At 40.5% G+C, this 23,272-nt stretch overlaps 1 protein-coding gene across 1 annotated transcript in view; it reads right to left on the bottom strand.

Moving 5' to 3' along the window:
- The window catches only part of LOC139475191 (sodium-coupled monocarboxylate transporter 2-like), a 28,861-nt gene extending 13,198 nt beyond the window's left edge, over positions 1-15,663 (bottom strand). Inside the window, exons 1-7 of the mRNA XM_071258447.1 lie at positions 15,298-15,663; positions 14,731-14,796; positions 9,482-9,533; positions 3,292-3,359; positions 2,309-2,463; positions 1,524-1,664; positions 813-945 (exon numbers count right to left, since the gene is read on the bottom strand). Of these exons, the coding sequence (XP_071114548.1) occupies positions 813-945; positions 1,524-1,664; positions 2,309-2,463; positions 3,292-3,359; positions 9,482-9,533; positions 14,731-14,796; positions 15,298-15,663 (981 nt within the window). The remainder of the gene's footprint in view (positions 1-812; positions 946-1,523; positions 1,665-2,308; positions 2,464-3,291; positions 3,360-9,481; positions 9,534-14,730; positions 14,797-15,297) is intronic.
- Positions 15,664-23,272: the final 7,609 nt, after the last annotated feature.

The raw sequence follows: 23,272 nt of genomic DNA, 5'->3' as shown, positions 1-23,272 counted from the left end.
ACTGGAATACTGTTAAAAGTGGCGTTAAACCCAACTCACTCACTCACTCACTCACTCGCTTACGTGAAAGAACCACCACTGCCAATACCAGGACATTTGTAAGTACACTTATCTAATAAGGCTTGTTATTTATTGCTGTTCTCGCATATTTTTTACCGACTGTATTGCCTTTTTATGACTGCAAACCTTATCCTGTGTCAATTTCAATATATTTTCGTTGATCATTCGTTAATCTTGTGTGGTTAGTTTCTGATATCACGGCGTGTCAGCTTAATGTGGGAGGAAAGCCCGAAGTGATGCAGGTCTCAGACGTTTACCACTTCGGTGAAACCAACGAGTATGGTGATGACAAACCTAGAAACATAATCGGGGACGAACCGGGATTCGAAACCACAATCATAGGTTTCTGGCGTGCCCAAGGGACGCAACTCTGCACAGCGAATCGCGGCGCCTTAGACGACTAGGACACCCGTGCCCCTGGCGTACATTATATAGTTAACCTTAATATCATTGCCTAAATATCTGACTACTTTGACACAAAACTTTGCAGAGGGTTATAACGCCAGAATCCGTTTTGTTTTTCTTGTTTTGTATAGTTTTGTACATATCCGCAATTGGTTTTCAGTGCATATATTGCCTTATATTTGGGTCCGTTTCATACAGCGATCTTGGCGCTAGGACTAAAACTGTGTAAATGAATGCGAGTTACAGTAGTAGCGCTAGATGACCATTTGAAACGAGAACTGAAGATTTATAGGATATAATACCGTCATTCGTACACGGAAAAAAAGCCATTGTGTTATAGAGCTCACCTCATCGGAACTAGTAATGAGATTCTGGAATTTAAGCGGGTCACAGTCTCTGTAGAAAGCGTGAAGAACCACCCCTATTAGTGTGCAGAACGTCACAATTACTACCAGGCCTATAGAGCTCAGCCACAGCGCCCTGAAGTGTACAATATATTAGGATAAATTTATAACATAGAAAACATGATCTATAGCTGGTTTGTTTATCAACGCCGCACTATTTCAGCCATATGACGGCTGTCTGTAATTAATCGAGTCTGGACTAGACAATCCAGTGTTCAACACCACGAGCATCGATCCACGTAATTGGGACACGATGACATCCATCAACCAAGTCAGCTAGCCTGACCACCTGATCCCGTTAGTCACCTCTTACGACAAGCATAGTCGCCTCTTACGACAAGCATAGTCGGCTTTTACGGCAAGCATAATCGCCTCTTACGACAAGCATAGTCGCCTTTTACGGCAAGCATAATCGCCTCTTACGACAAGCATAGTCGCCTTTTACGGCAAGCATAGTCGCCTCTTACGACAAGCATAGTCGCCTTTTACGGCAAGCATAGTCGCCTCCTACGACAAGCATAGTCGCCTTTTACGGCAAACGGGTTGCTGAAGGCCCTTCTGTCTCGGGACCTCAAGAGGTAGGAGTTTTAACCACCGTTTTGCCTTGCCTAATATTATCTGAGTTTACGGTAACCCATTGATTGAGATACTCACGTTTTTGCCTTCCTGAGGGTCGGGCAGGACATTAGTCTCTGTACCTGAGTCTGGTTGACACCTAGCTGGGACATCCACATGATCCCGCCCCCACAAACAACCGACCACACCGAGTGACGCAACCCCGGGTTGGGATCAAAACTAGAAGGATTATAAACATGCATAATAATTATTTTATACAGTGATAACAAAATAAGATTAACCTGAATTGTGGTCAGAACATACACTTTAACCCTTTCTTTATGTCTCATAATCTAACTACTGATAGAAATGATACGGTAAAAATGTCATGGAAAGAACTAGGAATCGATGAAATATGTTATTGTCAAGAAAAGAGCTATGCCTGAATGTCACCAGAAACAGGACCCTTGAAGATCCGGGGTAGAATAGGTCTTTAGCAAACTTGCTTGCCGTAAAAGGCGACTATGCTTGTCGTAAAAGGCGACTAACGGGATCGGGTGGTCAGGATCGCTGACTTGGTTGATGCATGTCATCGATCCCAATTGCGTGGATTGATGCTCATGATGTCAATTACTGTATTGTCTGGTCCAGACTCGATTATTTATACAGGCCGCCGTCATATAGCTGGAATATTGTTGAGTTCGGCGTTAAACAAGAAACCAACCGCATGAATGCGCATGTGTGTTAACGATATTTCCGAATTTGAAAGCAAAGAAGTCTTTTCACCATGTTACATTTGTTTCGGGTTCTTCAGGCATTCTTGATGGTCACAATGCGGTTCTCGTCGTCTCTTCCGAAGGTTCCAGTAACAAGAATCTACTCACTCAAAGAACCGTAACCGTCCCCTCTCTTCAGCAATTCTCCATGCATTCGGTAATCCCCCAACTGCCAGCGACCCCTGAACTAGCAGAGACACCAGGCCAACAATGATGACAACCGTCTGCAAACTGTCTGTCCATAGCACCGTCTTCATGCCACCCTGGAAATATAAGCGACAAAACTCTTTCCATGATCATAAGACATCTAATAAGAGACCATTGTACGATTACTACCATACCATGATCATGCGGTTTTAAATCATTATTAAATAGTGATGTTATAAGGTGTTTGCAAATAGGTGAGCAAATGTGTATATCCCAAATAAAAATAAAGTCACCACAAATATTCTGTGGGAATGGCAGAATTTAATCAATTTTCGATTTGTAAAAATATAGTATCTGAATTGGTAGGGGATCGTACAATTGAAACTGTCGGTATAATGCAATTTCCTTTATTAATGAGAATTTTTTTATATATATATTAAGAAAACCGATTTCCATTCACCCAACGTCAATTACTGCGGTTTTTGTTGCACACACTACGTTCGTTCATCATCCGTGAATGCATGGGGCCACTTTGCGATACAGCCGCTATTTTAAACCAACTGTACAAGCCATGACGAGGCTCTACCCAGAGAAAAAACAGCAAAATGTGCAGGCCAATCAGCGATCAGATTAAATCGATAATATTGTTCGTGTAGGATGTACCATCTGTGCTACACTTTGCTTCATATCATTTGGCGTCCATGGGTTTACACAGACTCATTTCGTTTTGTGAACAAGCACATGCCAGACGTACAGACAGTCAGACAAATCAACTAAGCACATGCCATGTGATTGAGGAACGTAGGCATACAAGGCCATGAAGTTTGGACTACGTTCTCGCTGGGAGACGTTTTTTTCAGACGAACTGTTCTCACTGAACATCTGGTTCTCCACATTTTACACACATCATGAATATACCAACAAATTCACTAACTAGGTCCTACCAGAGCTGTGTAGAGGGTCACTATGATCCCTACAGTTGAGATGGACAGCCACAGGTCAAATCCAGTCACTGAAACAAATTTCAAGCCACACTCAAACTGTTTTTGTCTAAAGAGGTATGATTTCAACTCGAATTCAATAAGATACCAACGGGGCAACTGAGGAAGTTCACGGCTGCACCATGTACCTCCGAACACACGATATAAATATGGGAAATGTATTTCTAACCTTTCTTGATTACCCAGGGCATTGACATTTATCTTCATATTGTTATTATCAATTCGCCACGACAAATGCTCGGGCCTCTGACTTAGTATAGAAGTTCTCTAGCCCTTGAGAGTAATTTCATTCAATTTCATTAAAATCAGATCTCTCCAATGGCCCGATTCAGGAAATGTATCCATGGGTGATGGTTTTGGGAGGAAATTGTGGCAACCAAATGGACGGGACTTGTCCTCATCTGTGGCCAGATCTACAGGGATGACGTGCTCCAACCCTGGGTATTACCATTCCTTTGTCAACAGGAACAGGGACCACCCTCACAGCATGACAGTGCTAGACCACAGCTAGACCACATGATGCAGGTGTCGTCCTGGAGTCCTTGGCTGCGGACATCGTCGTCCTTCTTCCATGGCCAGCTCGCTCACCAGAATTCAACCCATTTATCACTTCGGGGATCATCTGGATCGATCTTCTGATCATGTATGTTTACAGTGTAAAGACATTATTTTGAGAGAATTTAAGAACATTTACCAAACGCAAATCAAGGTCATAATCAAAAACATTGTGGAATATTTTAACTACCAACTAAACCTATATCATTTCATTTCATTTTCAAAAAAATTGCCCGAATGAATGACGATGACTTTAACTTGCAACTGATTATACACTCACAAAATCAGCTAAATTCAGAAGGTCATTTTAAAGTCGAATATGTAAATGTTTATAACGTAAATAACCATTTACATATTAGTAATGCGCCAAATCCACACCCTAAAGCATGCTCAGAGCGTTTTATTACAACCATGGCAAATGGTTCAGTTTGTACTCAGTTTTTATTCTTAGCCCCCCTTGCGTCAGACAAGGCATCACCAGAAAAAAACATCAATGAAAACGTTTAACTTTCGCTCAATAACTTAACACATATTCGTCCAAATCAATATGAGCCCGTGGTTAGTCCAAATGGTCTTGACATCAGCAAAGAAATCGAGGAATATATACAGAGTGAAGACGATCAATCTCATGTGAACACAAAAGAGTAGGAAACACAATCTAGTGTTAAACACTGTCCTGAGATTCCTAAATAAAATTCATATTTATCAAGAAAAAAATCATGAAACAGTTATTCTTGTGTAAAATGTACCAGGTATAGATTGACGTTTACCATTGTCAAACAAATGTTCACTGTGTTGTTACTGTGCCAAACAATTAGCACAGGGCTAAAACTAAATTTGTTTTCTCAACAAATAAATGTTATGTGTTAATTGTGTTGTCTAGTGATGTTTGGTTCAGTTGGTTTCAACAGTTGTAATAATATATACTTGATCAAAAGAGAATTTTTAGTGGCTTACTACATGCACAGTGTCTCTACTCGTATTGTCCCAAAACATCCATCATTATAACACAGACTACCATATATTGGAGCAAACCACAAACAAAGACTGAAAGCTAATTAAAGCTTATTTATTAAACAACATATACATGAACTAAAACTGACAATATCACACACTCAAAATGCCTGTCACATTATCATTTCTCTAAAAATGTACACCACATTCACACTTATCTAACCCAAAACAGACCTTTGTCATGTAACAGCAGATAACGCCGAGAAAACACGCGTGAGGCTGTTTATTTACGAGACATAGAAGAAGACTATTATTACCCCGTCTATAAGACAATGCGGCTCTGTCATCTCAGTAAGACGGCAAACTGATACCTTATACCTGGTTTCCACTCTCTTGTTTCCAACCTCACATTGTACTCACTACAAGGTACAATTTCACCGAAGCAGACGATCAATCAGCCAATCAAAATCCTCATTATTATAACTAAGATTCCCACTAACATGAAAGGCACGTGATATTCATATTAATTAACCTGGTCTAGGCGAGGAACAGGTAAAGGGAATATCATGAATAATACTGTTGCAATCAAAACTGTATAACACGAACATGAAATGTTTTTGCATAACTGTTTATTGGATTTTTAAATAAAACAGAATACAACGTGAAAACGTCATTGCTATTCATTCCCCTCTGTTCATATATCACGTGCTCGTCATGTTGTGAATCTGTGCTAGAAATAGCAAACATTTTGTATCATACTTAAGGCTCAGTTATGACTGTAAGGAGAGCATCAGAACGTTTATCTGGAAGAATCGTGAACACACCTCTGGACGCTAATGATTCTAGAAATTGAGCTTTTTCCATCCACCTATTGTTTGTAACATTACATATTGCCTACTTATCATCCGATCAGTCTTTGTCCCTGGCAGCTCGACGAGGTAAAGGTTGCTCTTGAACTTCCGGATCTTCTGATGCCACTTCAGTCTCTTTCATATCTTCTCTTTCTACTAGAGGTGCCTGTGCTTTAGTTTCTGACACTTTGTGTCCATCAATCTCCGTTTCTCCTTCAACAGCAGTTTCCGAGACAGTCATCTGAGATCATGTCTCTTCTATTCCCTCCACATCTTAATCAAATTACTGGTCTTTCAACTTCTAGATGATCGTCACCACCTTGTTGAACTTCCGCCATGACTTCCAGCTCAGCTGCAACATCAATGGATACTGTGGGTAATCCATAAGCAGCTGAGTCTGTATACTCAAGAAAGGGACTTTATCAATAGGCATGAGGTCAGCTTTGGTTTTATCACTCACAGACTTCGACTTTGGTATACAAGGCATAGGCTGGGGTTGGTCTTTTCTCAGTAACAAATTTTATCAGGACTTCAAGAATTGGATCAGCAGGTTTTGCTTTCTTCCAGTCGATGCTGCTCATGTCATGTCATGTCACAGAATCACTTGACACACTGAGACGTTCCACAAGGTTTATTCATGATAGCGAATTACAGATTACAGCTCTGATAGAATACTCTTTGATCTCCTGTCTTTCATCAACAGTATCCTGAGTTGCAGATCTGGGCAGTCTAGATACAACATCCACATCAATATTTGCTTTTCCTGGTCTATAATTGATGTTGATGTGGTTTGCAGCGAGAGATGCCAAACATCTGGCTACAGTGGCGTCTAATTTGACGGAAGTCAAGAAATTTGTCCAGGGATTATTGTCTGTGTATACTGCAATGAATGACCATACAGATAATCATGAAATTTGTCGGTGATGGCCCACTTGAGTGCAAGAAATTCTTGCTTGTGTGTTGGATAATTATCTTCAGAGCACTCTGCTTGCATAGGCGATCACTCTCAGTTTATCGTTCTGCTTCTGATAGAGTACTGCTCCTTCTGCTAGTTGACTGGCATCTGTGTTCAAAAGTTCAAAAGGCAAGGAATAGTCAGGAAACCCTAGTATCGGTAGTTAAATTTATCCTTCAATTCCTCAAAGGCTTTGCAATGTTCCGGTTCCCAGATAAACTCCTTTACATTTAACAGTTTGCCCTTTTCATTTGAACTTGGCATTATGTGGGTTAAAGGCTTGGAAACCATAGCAAATATGGGAACGAATAGCCTATAGTAACATGTGAATCCTAAGAACTGGGGAAGTTGGCGTCTTCTAATTTCTGCTAACTTCGATCTTGCTCGGATCAGGTTCTACTCCTTCCTCAGATATGAAATATCCAACATACGTCACTTTTCTCTTGAAAAATGAGCACTTGTCGGGATTTCATTTCAGATTTCATTTCTCTGAATCTCAGGAAAACCCTGGTAAGTCTTTCAATTTGTTATTCCATCATGCGAAATAATCAGATCATTGATATAAATGCAGCAAATGGAAACTCTCCTATGCTTAACAGCTGTTGAATGACCCAAATTCAAGTCATTATGAGAGGAACATCTGGACATCCTGATATCAACTGTACTCCAAGCGTTATTCCTCAATCAGTGACTCATCCAATTCAACTTTCTCCAGTATGGATGTGACTTCACAAGATGGGTGACAGAGATCATCGTCTGCTATCATAACTGTTTGAACCTCGCAGAGTATTGCCTTTGGTGGAACAACCACCGTCCATGTAGTTGCATTGGGAAGATTGACTTCAACTATGTCTGGCAACATCGATTCCTTATATGGATGAAGGTAATGGTTGTCATAGAATAATGCTTCTCCTTGTCAATATATTCCTGGATGATATTCATGGTCTCAGCACTCTTAACAAGTCCAGTTTGTCTTTAAAAGTTTTCTCTCCGATAACACCATGTTGCAAAAAGTAAGATACTATAGAGTGTGGATGCTTGACTCCTGCAGGAAGGTTGGTCCACATCTATCAATAAGAGGTGTCCATTTAAGTACATGAACCACTACTTGTGGGAACAACTAGAAGTAAACCTGGCAAACTGTCCTCCTCTTGTAACCCTGGAGCAAAAGTATCTACTTGTATAACACCTAAGTACAGAAGCATATTTGCATCAGCACACTCAATGTGTAATACCTCATCAGTAGTTGACATAGGAATGTGAGACAAGTTATTCCTCTTAAAATCCTGACAGATAGTAGACACCTTTGAACCAGTGTCCAATAGAGCTGTGCAGTTAAATCCAGAGATGGACACATAAGCTTCACGAGCATCTCCAGCCAATGTGGTGGGGGTTTTGATCTCTGTCTTTGCTGACCCATGGGTTGCTGAAGACATATTCTACCAAGGATTTTCACGGGTCTATAGTATTAGTATATTAGACAGTACCGTTAAGTACCCTCAAGAATTTTGAAAGTGTATGTCAGAGTGACAGAGTGAGTGTCAAGTGTGTGAAGGGTGATAGGGTGAAGCTTGTTGAATGGGTGTGAATACGTAAGCTGTTATTTATTAGAATATTTGTAACAGTTCTTGATTTGGTGGTTTTAGCTTATTCCAACCATCTGGTTGATGTTCCATGCTCTTCGTGATGTAACCATGAGATGCAACACACTTCATGACTTTTAAAGGATTTATTACTGAGACCCGTCATCGTTGGCCACATAAAAATCATTGTTAGGATTCAGGCAAGCATAACACATCATCGCAAACATACACTTTCACTTGACAAGTTCAATGTGTAACGCAAATCGTTTTCGCAAATCCCGCACATTTCACCACATCACATTCGTCAAATCATAACATGTGCTCCTCCCCACTTCCGTTCGAAGGGACATAACTCGTCCTCGCATACCGCTAATATTAAAATACGCATTTCCATATCGTAACACTAAATATAAATCAACCATTAAATCTCCCAACATTACAATATTTATCTAATACATTTATTCTAAATCTATTTTTCGGTTGTGTTATTACTTCGCGCTGTGACAGGTTACAATGACCTACTTCTGATATCAAAAGATTTTCATCAATTTTTCTTCAGGCTATGACCTTGAACATGACTGTTTATTGTGTAAAAGGCGATGTACGCGATAAATATGCATGGTCTAATGTCTATAGACAAACGCTAAAACATCCCGATTTACATAAGTTGCTTGATGTTCACAACATCAAGCAGCAACCTGTTGTAGTGCGACGCACCCTTACCTGTACACAGCTCTTAACGAGGACTAGATTGACATACGAATAATCTAGAGTACTTACTTTCCAACCCGTGAACATAAGGTAAGACTAGGTCTTCATCAACCCATGCTTGCTGTAAAAGATGACTATGCTTGTCATAAGGGGTGACTACCGGGAGCGGGTGGTCAGGCTCGCTGACTTGGTTGATGCATGTCATCGTGTCCCAAATACGTAGATCGATGCTCATGATGATAATTACTGGATTGTCTGGTGCAGACTCGATTATTTACACCCCGCTGTCATATAGCTGAGTGCGGTTAAACAATAAACAAACAAATAAACTTACATTCCGATGAATGAAAGCAGAAATATTGTATTGCAATAGTCCATGGATTTATGCAAAAGCAAGAGTGAAAACAGGTCATGTATATCATAGTGGTAAGATGTCTATATACAGTGTAGAGAGTAACCTATGAGGATTTGGGTTAGAACAAGAATTGCTGATTTATTTACAAGCCAGAAGCTGAAAATCTCACCTGAATAGAGCGCCAGTGAGGGTGCATACAGCACGAAAGCCATGTACAGCAGCTGTGAATTAAATATTAAAACATGATACTCAAGAACATATTGTTAAGGTGTCAAAAACATATAGTTGATTGTGTTTGTATAAAAAAGCTTTTAAAACAATCTGACAGAAGGTCGCATTGGGATGCATTGCAGTCAGTCCCATATTAGAGGAAGGTTGATTTAGCGAACAATGGGATGGAATGTGGCCTTTAATGATTCCATGACGTCACGTCAAGATATGTGCTACAATAACTTAAGAATTTAACGTCGACTTAAGGATCGAAATTTATAACAATAAAGTGAAATGATATCTGAAACGGAAGGATGTCACTTATTATGTGACTCAGAATGATAAAAAAACATCTTAAGCTGATCGAGCGATTTCCTATTATCAAGACTGCTATGTATAGATACTTGACGTACAAGAAAACGTATCACTACCTGGATGTACTATAAGACTACTACTCAAAGACTACAATCACAGACCACACAGATGATTGAACCAAAGAACACCTACTGACATGTATACCAAGAAAGAAGATGCTGTGTGGAAAGAACAATACACAGACACACTAATCAAACCTGTCAAAACCAAGTGCCCAAACACAGCATAAGCCCACGAACAAACACTTAACTTTAAAGCTGGAGATCAAGTACGACTGTCTCATTTCAAACATAATTTTAAAGAGACTATAAAGAATTTTTTTATCATTGATTTAGAGATGATATACCTACTTATCACCTGACAGATATGGCAGACGATCTGGTTCAAGGCAGTTTTTATTAAATGAAATGTACAGAGTTGATAGTATATCGCGAGGGGAAATCATTAAAAAAAACAAGAAAAAGAGCTAATCGAAAGACATCTTTGCATCAATAAGAAATTTAGAAACTGGATTCCAGAAACCAATCTACCAGATGTATAAATAGTGTGGACAAGAAGGCAGAGTTCAGTTTATATGCAACCATCAGCATGCGTATTTGATCCACATGTTCTAAGCAGTATGTCTGGCCATAAGACCTGATACGACATATTCGCACAGGACATTCAGAGGAGAATCTCCAGCAACAGCAGGTAAAAACAAGCACCAAATACTCATATCCCCCGCCAATACGACATGTCCGGTTGTGTGCAATGCATTAGCTCCTGTGAACTATGTTCACTGGACCTTTTTGTAAATGGCCTAATTGCAGCAGTAAATATATAACTATAGAATAAAATATGTGACTGTATTTGTAATGAGTAAGGATGAGACGAATGGACGAACAACTTCTTTATTACAATTAGGAGCGATGGTTTCGGTGTAGGTTCTATCACCGTTATCAAGCAAGTGAAGTACAGAGTATGGTTGACAAGAATATATACAGGATAGGAGGCAGTGTTTAAACAGTTGAGTAGGTTTAAGATCAGTAACACTGTTGTATTTGTAATGAGTTGTGTTATTACTTAAACACTAATGAGAGAAGTAAGGGAGTTCTTACTTTACTAAGGGATCAGTGAGTGCAAGGGTCGCCAATCATCTGAGAGATCCTGAAGTTTCTGCATGAAGTTAGTCAGTGAATGCAACAACCGTGTCCTTGACATTTTTGGGGGACCATACACACAAGCAATGCAGAACTTGCCATCAAGAAAGGAACTATTCAATACTGCGAGATGACATTATATGCCAAGTTTGGTGAAGAAATATGGTACGGTTTTCAAGACCTGCTCCGGAAACGAGGATTACCGCTATTTTCAGTCTAAGTCAAAGTCGTTGCCATGGAAACTCGAAAAATATATATATTTAAAAAGAATCCCAAACTATCAAAAGGCACCAGTTCATCACTAGACCTATCTATGTGCCAAGTTAGGTTAAGATATCTCTCATGTTTTTTGTGTCCTGCTCCGGAAACGAAATGTGACGGACGGACGGACGGCTCCCATTCCTATATCCCCCTTCCACTTCGTGGTGGGGAATAATAAACGGTTATCTTCCACCACCACAGCAGCAGCAGCATTTGTGTTTTTGTGTTCATGAATCACTATCAAATAGTAATGAAATCAGTTGTTCGCGAAAAGGTGAACGTCTCCTGCCTCACCGGGGGCTCCCGTCACAAACACATGCAAATGCAAGTCAATTGTCCACCTGAAAAAACCCGGAAACATATGGTACAATTCAAAATAGGGAATTGCATCGGACATCATTTTTGTCACTGATGCGTCAAATTTGGAAATGTCCTCCACATGTCTACCATAAGGCTTTTTGAAAGCTTTACTGATGCTTTGAATGTTGTAACCTGGATCAAACAACTTCTGAGCAAGAGTCGCATGGCACTCTTTGAAATCTTGATGGAAAGAGCATGCTCGATTGTATTTCGAAAGTTGCGAAATGTAAACACCAAAGGCTGGAGCTGCTGGAATATTGCTCGACATGAAGGGAAAGTTGCCTATTGGAAAGTTGAAGTCATCTCTCTTGTCATACAGTCTTGTTGAGAGTGTTTTGTCATCTTGAATCTGTATGCACGGATCTAAGTGTATAACAGATGAGGCGGCCTTACTACATAGATATACCTGAAGGTTAAGTTAAACTTCTTGGCAAAATTACCTTGTTTTGACTTTGCCAATCCGAACAGAAATTCCGATTCATATACATAAAGAAACAGATCCACAAGAAGGGGGGGGGGGGGGGGGGGGGGGGGGCACAATTTGTGCCCATGCCTTAATGTCTAACCCCACATTTTACGTAGATGTTATCAGTGAGGAAGTCCAGCATTTCACATATTGTTTTCTCAGTAAACTTCAGATGGCAATTGCTTTTATTTTTCACAAATTGTTTTTCCTGAACCTCTGAAAATAGATACGTAACTGTATCTCTGTTCACAACGTTTTGTTACTAAAACCCCATGAATCAAGGAATGAAGGTTTTCCTTAAGTTTGTCATGTGAGATAGTGGTGTACAAAGTTGAAAAATCCAATGCTTTGACAGAATCGAACTTGGTTCTTTTCTGAGATTGCAAAGTCAAGCATTTCCTTTGAGTTTTTAAGAATCCACCTCGTATTAATTCCACTTGTCTCAAATACTTTCTGTGAATAAAAGGAAAGTCCTTCCTTGATTATATCAAGGTTTATTCTTCCTCAGTTAACATTCTAGCCTAATATGGGGCATTTGTAACGTGTTTTATGTTTAGGGTTTGTCGTAGGAAGATTTATAACTTAATCAACAACATGTCGATTGTTGCAGTGTATCTTTACTTCTCTGAGCTCATAAGACATGAGTTACTTCAATTGTACCGTATATAACAGTTATATGCGCCTATCATATTTATACGACAGTCTATAAGGACCCAATTGGTATTTACATTTTTCTCTTTTAAACGTCGTAATTACGAGAGAAAAAATCGAGTTTTACAATGATGATGAAAGTCACCGTGATATAATGACAAAGCAATAAATATAATTTTATTATAAACTATATTTTCTCGTAATAACGAGTTTTGAAAAGTCGTTATTACGAATATTTTCTCGTAATTACAAGTTTTGAAAAGTCGTAAATACGACCTTTTTCTCGTAATTATGACTTTTTTCTCTCGTAATTACGACTTTCAAAAGAGAAGAAAAAAATATACCAATATGGCCCTAATGGGATTTCGTATATTTACGCTACAGTATTATTTGATATGTCCTTTTTACCAAGTTCTTTGATCAAAACATTTATGTAATGTTGGTGATGCTAACATATAATGGTTATGTTATTTGAGGCCTTGTCAGTTGGAACAACTACACACTTTTCATGTAGGGCAGCCAGACTTTGGATGACAGCTGGCTGTTTGGGCATATCTCGACAGCCTCCATAATGATTTTAAATTTTGGTCCCAATTGGTAAGAAGTTCCTCGCGGTATTTTGGTCCATATTTGAATAAATGACCAAATGAATGAATAAATCAACAATAGAGAAGTCACCTGTGATTATACGACATCTTTTCAACTATTACTCATCCCCACGTAACATTCTCAAACCCTAAAGCAAATAAAGTATGGCACATGGCGCAGAATGCACTTTCTTCTTTCATCAAGTGGACAATTATGAAATCGTATCATGTATTCATTATCTGACGAAAATATATATCAGTGTAAAATAATATATATTTCAATAAAAAGAAATTTATTTGAAATTATATCATGCATATTTCCATACAGGTCCTTGAAGTCACCTAACTCCTCGACTTTAAGGTTGTGATTCACATTTTGCCCGTGCATGTTAATACACGGCGCACAGTTAATATTGTTGCGTGTTGGTTGGAGCATGAGACTCTTTTCAATGTGAACAGCACACAATGATAGTTTAGCTCTCAGGTGCTCATAAAAAATACGTTTTTGTTTAACCGTATATAACGTTTACGCAATGCCATGGCTTGTTGAAAATACGCGTCGTAAGTATGCTGCGAACAGGAATGGCACAAAACGAAGTTGCCAGACATTTTTATGTTCATCGAAACACAATATCATTTCTTTCAAGACGTAATCTACTGCAGGCCTACACTCATGACTTGCCACGGGCCGGTCATCCACGTGTGACGTCACGTCATCTAAACAACCATATTCGGCTGGTACATCTACGGAATCAATACCAAACTGCCACATTAACAGCTCGGACCATTCCTGGGTTGTGGCCAATTGGTGACACAACCCTACGCGGCCGGTTGAGGGCGCACAACACCCGACCCAGACGTCCAGTGATACGCTGCGATGGTCGTGCACGGGTCTACAGGCGTACAGGACAACGTTTTGGCGACGCTTGCGTTACTCAACGTCGTCAGTATGGGAGTGAAAGTGTAATGATATGGGATGGCATCAGAAATAATGGGAGAACACAACTCATAATTGTTAATGGCAATTTGAATGGCGTATGCTACCTGACATTCGAGATCATGTTGTACCATCTGTGCAAATGCAGGGACGTAACGTCACGATGCAGCAGGAAAATGCCAGCACACGTGTTGCCCATAAATTTGGTGTAATGGTCTTTTTGAGGCAGCATAATATTCCTGTACTGACATGGCCGGATGTTTCTCCAGGCCTCTCCTCCATTGAATATGTCTAGGATGAGATGGAATGACACCTACGACATGACCAGAACACGGCCGCACCTCTGACATAACATAATATATGATGTGAAGTTACGTTTTCCTGCTAGTATAGCTTTTGTATATACATACGCCCAAATATGTTACCACTTACCACTTGTATGATCCAGTTGAGAGACGCCAGTATCCGCACTCGCTTCCCAAATCTCAGCTCGAAGTACTGTTAAAAAATATTCATTGCTTGCTCAGTATCAATATCAATGAATGAAGTGATAGCTGTACCATAAATAGCAATGACCACTGAAGCAATGCATGGTAATTACAGCATAGTTACAGGATAGAGATACAGATCTTAATAGCGGGATGTGCCGGATTTTACAACCCTAGCGGACTTGTACAGCCCGAGACGGAAGGAATGCACCCCCCCCCCCCCCCCCCCCCCCCCACACACACACACACCAAAACCTCTAACATTTTTTCATGACTCTCCTCTATAAAATTTCCATGAAGCTCCTCTACACACACACACGCACGCACGCACGCACACACACACACACACACCACACACACACACACAACAGGTCTCTCCTATAAATGACCAATTCCCTGTTCTCTCTATTTCTCTATTTTGTCAGACCCCAAAGTTGTTCCGTCAATGTATACAGTCTTTAGCAACTTAACAATATTTCCCTTCTTTTCTACTTCTTCACACCCTTCTTACCTCATAAACACTTGTGACCCCGAGCCTGTACAGAAAGGGTAAAAGCAGATGCGCCGCCCCTGCAACAGCTATGATCATGCCCACAGCAAGCCACCAGAACATTGTGTCATGGATGTACACTTCGGCCGGCATCCCAAGCAACGTCAACGCCGAGAGAAACGTCACCGTCACGGACAGGGCAACAGGGACGGTGCCCATCTGGCGGCTTCCCACCAGGAAGTCCGAAGGGCTATTCTTCTTCCTGTCTTTGACGGCATGGTAGAAACCGACGCAAGCTGGGATCAGTAGGGTACACCCAAACACAAGGTAGTCCTCCCAATGGAGAGTGTTCCTTGTGCCACTGTTAATACTGTATCTGTCCTCCATTGCTTTCTCCTACAACTGCAACAATTAATGATTGCATAATTCCATTGTAATTATGTGCTGTCTCGTGTGTCATTTTCAATAACTATAACACGCGTCAACGTGTATATTATAATAGTCAAACATCTAATGTTACTTTTCTCTGGGGTGTGAGATTATATATGTTATGCAGCTTTTTGGCAATATTCCAGCAAAATCGAGGTAGAAGTAGACGGGGGAAATGGGCTTCACATAATGTACCCTCGTGTGGAATCGAACCTAGGTGTTCGGAGTTATCCCAACGCTTCATTGGTTTGTTTGTTTGTTGTTTAACGCCGCACTCATCGGGTGGTCAGGCTCGCTGACTTGGTCGAAGCATGTCATCGATACCAATTGCGTGGATCGATGCTCATCATATCAATCACTGGATTGTCTGGTCCTGACTCGATTATTTACATACCGCCGTCATATAGCTGGAACATAGCTGAGTGCGGCGTAAAACAACCAACCAACCAACCAACCAACATAACAGTACAAGTGACCCTCGTGGCTATTTTGGAAGGCTGCATATCAACTGTTTCTCGGCCACATTTTTCTCACCGGACCGGACCGGACGCCTACAACAGAACCAGAACCAGGCAGGTACTTTTTTCCTCCAGTATATAATATAAAATATAACTGCAAGTAGCTGTGTCTGGCTCCAAGAATTCTCTTTCTTACTGTAAATGTTTAGATACAAGCCCATTCGCATGGTGTCGCCTTTGGTATATCAGAAACAACAGCAATTAACCAAAGTTCTTCATCGTTTTAACCCTCTTGCTCCCACGGGACCATACATGGTCCCATCTTCCCGAGGCAAGAGAGTTAACTGACTATAAAAGTCCAGTTTCCACCCTTGCCGAACTAGACTGGTATTATGGAGTTACATTTTGGCTGGACTAACGAGTCTATGCATAGTCCAATCAAAATCGCGCACCGAAATCGAAATCCGGTTCGTAAACTGTCATGCAGAGTTCGGTCAATTGCAGGATTTACACAGCATCTGCACCGCCAACTCGTTGTCAACATAATCAACTCTGAAAATGACAACCATAACGCGACTGAGAATGACGTCTGAGCCCCCCAAAGTTGGGTGTGGTACAAAACTCGAGCTTTCAGAATCATGGACAATAGGCCGAGTACATAAACAATCGCTCACGTTCAATAACAAGTCATTAGTAGCGTGTGTGACCACCAAATGCCTCAATACACGCAAAAACTCTTCGACGCACAGAAAAAGTCAGTCGTCTGGTGAGGTCACGTGGGATATGACGCCATTCCTCTTGGAGGGCCAAGATCAGTTCTTGCCGGTTGGCTGGAGAGTGTGGTCGTTGTCGATCACGACGATCCATCAAGTCCCAGAGGTGTTATATGGGGGACATGTCGGGTGAGCGTGCAGGCCACGGCAGGACGTTGACGTTGTTGGCTGCGAGGAAATTAGTGACAATTCTGGCTGTATGGGCTCTAGCGTTGTCATGCTGATAAATGACACCAGGTGGCTGCTGTTGGAGAAATGGTAGGACAACTGGACGAAGAATGTTATCCATGTAACGCTGAGCTGACAAGTTTCCGTCAACGATGAACCGCGGTGTCCTCTCCTGCCCACAGATCCCTCCCCACACCATGACACTCCCTCCACCATACGGTACGACCTCCTGCACGCAACACGCCTCCGTTCGTTCACCCCTTCGGCGGTAAACACGTTGTCTGCCATCAGCCCTAAACATACAGAATCGACTTTCGTCAGTGAAGACAACCCTCTGCCAGTCACGTCGTTGCCAGCGTCGTACAGTCCGGGACCATCTCAATTGCAGACGACGATGTTGCGCTGTCAATAGCTATCCTCTGTATGGTCTAAAAGCCCTGATTCCATGAGCCCTGAGATTCCTGGTCACTGTCTGTCGACTAACCCTGTGACCTAAGGCCTTTGTCGCCGATGACGTCACTGTCAGGAAGCGATTTCGGAGGTGCAAGGTACGCAAGTACCGGTCATCATGGGGCGTGGTCACCCTGGGTCTGCCTGTTCTTGGCCTGTCAGCGGTCCGCCCTGTCTGTCTGTAACGTTGCATCAAGTTGGTGACGGCAACACGGGAGCAACCGAAGGTTCGTGCAATATGGGCATGAGTGGCTCCCATCTGTACCATACGCAAGGCTCGTTCACGTTGTTCGACTGTGAGTCGTGGCATTTCTTTTGTGTTTTTTTAATTATTGTGGATGTCTGACTTGACGTTGCAATCGTTTTATACCCTTACCCGCACGTGCATTTGCAACATTTTCGGCATACCCTATTGTGGTTGACTTCATCGAAAAAAAATTATACTTTGTCTGAAATTTATATTTTCAGTTGGTAAAGTTTCTTTTGAACGTCAGTTTATATTAAGATAATCAACATACAACTGCAAAAGTAAATCCGCAAACTCAAAGCTTACAAATATACCCCTTAGACCTTAGAGTTCTGCAGCATGACTTGATATATTGTTATATACATGACAAAGAAACAAAGGACTTAAAAGCACAGCCTTGTCGTACACCACTAAGATATTCAAAAATATTACCCAATTGATGATTCGGAATGCGGAACTAAAGGCAGAAGTTTAGAATACACATTTCTTAATACTGAGATTAATCAGACCTTCACACCTTGTCTAAATAACGAATACCAGAGCAATGTCTTTTAACATGTATGCCTTTTTAGATCAACCAACAGACACTAAAATTGACCTTCACTTATAGAAATATACTTCTGAACTAAACATTGTAAAGTACATACTAGTATGTTATCAGTCGTGCAATAACCTTTGCCAGATCCAGTTTGTGCCTCTAGGATGCTATCATGTAAATCCACAAATTGCTGAAGGCTATTATTAACAATAACACAAAAAGCACACCCATCAACGAAATACCACGATAATTATCAACTGATTTACATCTTCTTTCTTGTGTTTGTTTGTTTGTTTGTTTGTTGTTTAACGCCGCACTCAGTAGTTGTTTAACACTTAATAAAGCTTTGGAATAATCAATGATCCCAATGCAAGGATATCAGTACTTTCTGTCATGCCTAGTACCATTTTTCTACACAATAGGACTGGTATGTGCCATGTGCACCAGAAGACAAATTAGTCCTAACACTTAGCCAAAAAATATAAGAAATTAATTTATTTTTTTCATTTCAGGTCTTTCCCATAACGCTATGCTTCAATGGAAAAAATGCAAAATAGTTATTTCAAGTTACAGGTTTATGTGCAAATTAATGAACAGAAAATTGTGTGAATATTCACTGAAGGGTTTGTTGTTTAACGCCGCACTCGGCAATATTCCAGCTATACGACGGCGGTCTGTAAATAAGCGAGTCTGGACCAGACAATCCAGTAATTGATCTCATGAGCGTCAATCCAAGCAATTGGGATCGCATCTTCCCGAGGCAAGAGAGTTAACTGACTTTAAAAGTCCAGTTTCCACCTTTGCAGAACTAACAATGTGTCTTTGTCACCTTTTATTGTAACTCCTTCGTGTTCGTATTTATACATTCTTGAACATACCAAAAACACGGTTTGGGTTCTTAAACAAAGTTCTGTTTGAAAAAACCCTGGTTTTTTTCGGTCTCAGATTTTAAATAAATGCAGTTAATATACAAAATATATAAATATTCAAACAACTCAATTAGTACTAATTGGGCCTTGGCACAAATACAGCGTATCAAAGGTTTTTATGTCTTTTTTACACGTAAAAGTGTGTAAAAATATGAACAAAACAGACTATTGTGAAACTGAGCATAACCAGGTGTTAGTAGATCAAGGTGAATGTCCATGACCTATGACACCTTGACGACAGGTGAAAACAGGTGCTTGAAACCCATGTGATTTGTCAGTGGTTAGTGATTTGTGAGTGGCATTGTGGGATAAAGAATCATCGTCAAAATATCAGAACGTAAAAGTAACATATTCCCTTATCAAACAACAACTTACATGTCATTTATTATTATGTACATAAACATAGCTGTTATTGTTATTGTTGTTTTGAATACTTTTTTTCCAGGCTAATTTGCATAATGCCTATAGCCTGTTTCTGCCATGTCAATTTTGACTTAGTTTTATTTTTGAATGTTGAAAGTGCCTACAAATTACCTCCTGTAAAGTACATTTTGTATTGAACACTGAGATAAAACTAGCAAATCCAGACTAGTACTTTTCCTGTTGTTTTGTTATTTCGTATTTACATCTACGTAATGCTTTGGGTCGATTATTAAATCCAGCAAAACAGTTGTTTTTTCATTTCCATGAGTACTTTAGGTCTATGTTCTGTGTCAGGTGTCATCGGGCAGCAAACATTTCGGTTGAAAAGGATCAGAGTCATCTCTTGTATGAACATTAAAGTCAATTAAATTAGAGAACAGATCAGTTGAACACAAAAATACTCTAACTTCCTGGCACCATTTTCTTTACTAAAAGTATATGATCCAAAATTATCTCCTGGGTATCTACCATTCAGCATATGTACCAACGGTACAACAAATCGTACCATAGGCGTTAATGACCTCATGTTTTGTATTTCTAGGGAGACGAAAGGAATTATTTGAATAATTTGAAAAAGTTTTCGAAACTTGGAATCAATTTATTGTTGTCATTTAAATGTAGTTTTGAAACTGGACCTTTCTGGCATTAAAGTCACCAGGAAGTATGACATCATAATTAGGATATTCAAGGAGTACCTCTGATAGGCACTGTTCTAGGTAATCTATGCCTTCACATGGTCTGTTGTCTGTTAATACTGAAGTATGACCAGGATGAACATACGCAAAGCAAAAAGATCTCGTGAATCAAATATTAGAAACATAATGTTTGTATAACGGGTAGCAACACTAAATATAGTACCCTGTACTAACGATCGGCGAATACCGACCGCAACACCACTTCTAAGGCTGAAATCCCTGTAGATAGTTAGACAGAGAAATTTGGAAATGCAGCTTCAATACTTGGCTTTGGGCAGTTACTCCACACATCTAAAATTCCAAAAATTTCACTATAAGATACAAAAGATAAAAAATCATTGTCCAGGAGTTTATAATTAAGCCCGTTCACGTCCCAACACAGAGTAGAGAATGGATTGACAAAGTCAGTTTCAGTGCAACTCAGGGCCAGGCAATTGAGATTCTTTGGACAGCAGTACGTGCGTTTCGCTTTCCGAACAACAGTTTCACTTTCCAGATCCCAAGTGGGATACCTGCGCACGAAAGACGAAGGAGGAAACATCTGGCAGTTGCCTTATGTCAAGATCATAGGTAAATCAGAAGTGACAGCTGTGTATGCCACACCTAGAATTAAGTGCAGCCCTTACTGTTGCTAAGCTACAGTCCGTTTGACTCCAAATGAGAACGATGAATTGCAAAATAACTCGAAATCCAGAAAAGTGTATGAAACATCAATACGGTATTTGACCATGAATACCCTGTACCCAACAAAATCTGAATTTTGTTTATTTTAAGACCCATGACGGATGAAGTTCTTGATCGAGCCTGACCACCCGATCCCGTTAGTCGCCTTTTACGACAAGCATAGTCGCCTTTTACGGCAAGCATGGGTTGCTGAAGATCTATTCTACCCGGGATAACTTGGTCCCTTATTACCCGTGAAGATTCCGGGGTAGAAAAGGTCTTCTGCAATCCCTCTTATTTCCATCAACAAATTCCAAAACAGCTGGTCCAAAATTCTAGACTGAATATCACTTCAACATATTTTACCAATATCATCAAAATTATGTACGAGGGCTTCATATTGTTGTTTGACATATTTTTATCTTTCAAAAGTGAAGAGGTAAATTTCCAATATGAACTTCTTTCCTGTTCATTAAACGCCAGGGAAATATTAATAGGAGAATGATCTGTTCTGTAGTCAGCATTAATGCCAGAAGACTGCACATAAGAATACAGTGACTCAGATACAAGAAAAGAAATCCAGACGAGCCTGCTTGAGTAGAGTCCTCCGCCATGAAAACTTCAGAGAATCAGGGTTATGATCCCTCCATACATCAATTAAATTAAATTCACCTATCACCATTAAAACCTGTTCAAATTAATTAGGCTTCAAAACTCAACATCTGTTGCATCGGGAAGGTTGGGTAAAACACCAGATGCAGTCTATGGATAGGTTTATAACAGAGTTTATGATACGATTGAAATGTATATATGAACAAGACTGGCATGCCTCACGAACAGGTAGTTCTAAAACACTGACCTAGGCATTGTCTAAAACGTCATTCTATGTGGAGCCTTTTATAAGTGTATTCCAGTGGAGACTTATATAAATGTATTTCAGGAAATATGATTCGCCGAGAGGTAGCTCTGTTCCGTTGTTGTTCCCATACATTATACATAGAAACGAGTCGATGTGTTAAAAAACCAAGAGACGAAAGAATTGGTAAAATAGGTAATTCTGGACATATATACTGAGTCAAATTAAAAACTTCACATTTTTAAAAGCAATCCCATATATGATATACAACGGACAAATGTATCAGAGAAATTTGGTTGGTTGGTTTGTTTGTTTGTTGTTTAACGCCGCACTCAGCAATATTCCAGCTATATGACGGCGGTCTGTAAATAATCGAGTCTGGACCAGACAATCCAGTGATTAATATCATGAGCATCGATCCACGCAATTGGGATCGATGACATGCATCAACCAAGTCAGCGAGCCTGACCACCCGATCCCGTTAGTCTCCTTTTACAACAAGCATTGTCGCCTTTTACGGCAAGCATGGGTTTCTGAAGATCTATTCTACCCCGATCAGAGAAGGTAATTTTTAATCATCAATGTCCAAAGAAGGATTTTAATTAACGGTGGTAACCATAATTTGTTCCAAGCACCTACTGTATTCGGTAATAACATCAACAGTTTGAATCATAAGTCCCAAGCACGAGAATCAGATGGCACACAAGTTCAGTAGCGTGTATGGCCACCATGTGCGTTGACAACTGCCACACAACGCCTCCGCATGGACCTTGTGATGCTTGTGAACACATGATTGGGAAGACGACGCCATTGTTGCTGCAAAATGATGCCAAGATCTTGCAAATTCTGTGGTTGGTTCTGGAGAGTGCGCAGACTTCTGCCAAGAGCATCCCAGACGTGTTCTATGGGATTGAGGTCGGGAGACCTTGACGGCCAGTCCATGACGTTGACTCCCGCATTCTGAAGGAAATTCCTTGTCAAAATTGCTGTGTGGGGTCTGGCATTGTCGTGTTTGAAGATCAAACCGGGTCCATGTGCTGCCATAAAAGGCAGAAGTTCTGGTGCCAGTACCTGGTCGCGGTAAGAAGCAGCGTTGAGATTGCCACGGATGACAAGAAGCCTGGAACGTGCAGTGCCACACTACACCATGACACTTCCGCCTCGAAATCTGTCAACTTCCTGTACACAACACCGGGCGTAACGTTCATGACGGCGCCTCCAAAACCCTCGCCCTACCATCAGCAAATCGAAGATTAAATCGGGATTCATCACTGAAGACGACTTGCTTCCAATTCCTCTGAGTCCATCGTAAGTGTCGACAAACTTTATGATACGGACAAGCTCGAGTTTTGGGGTATGCTAGTAAT

The sequence above is a fragment of the Haliotis cracherodii genome, unplaced genomic scaffold (assembly GCF_022045235.1).
Source record: "Haliotis cracherodii isolate W230 unplaced genomic scaffold, xgHalCrac1.p SCAF_3, whole genome shotgun sequence".
Classification (NCBI taxonomy): domain Eukaryota; kingdom Metazoa; phylum Mollusca; class Gastropoda; order Lepetellida; family Haliotidae; genus Haliotis; species Haliotis cracherodii.
The sequence above is the reverse complement of the archived record's forward strand: the minus strand, read 5'-3'. Positions and strand labels throughout refer to the sequence as shown.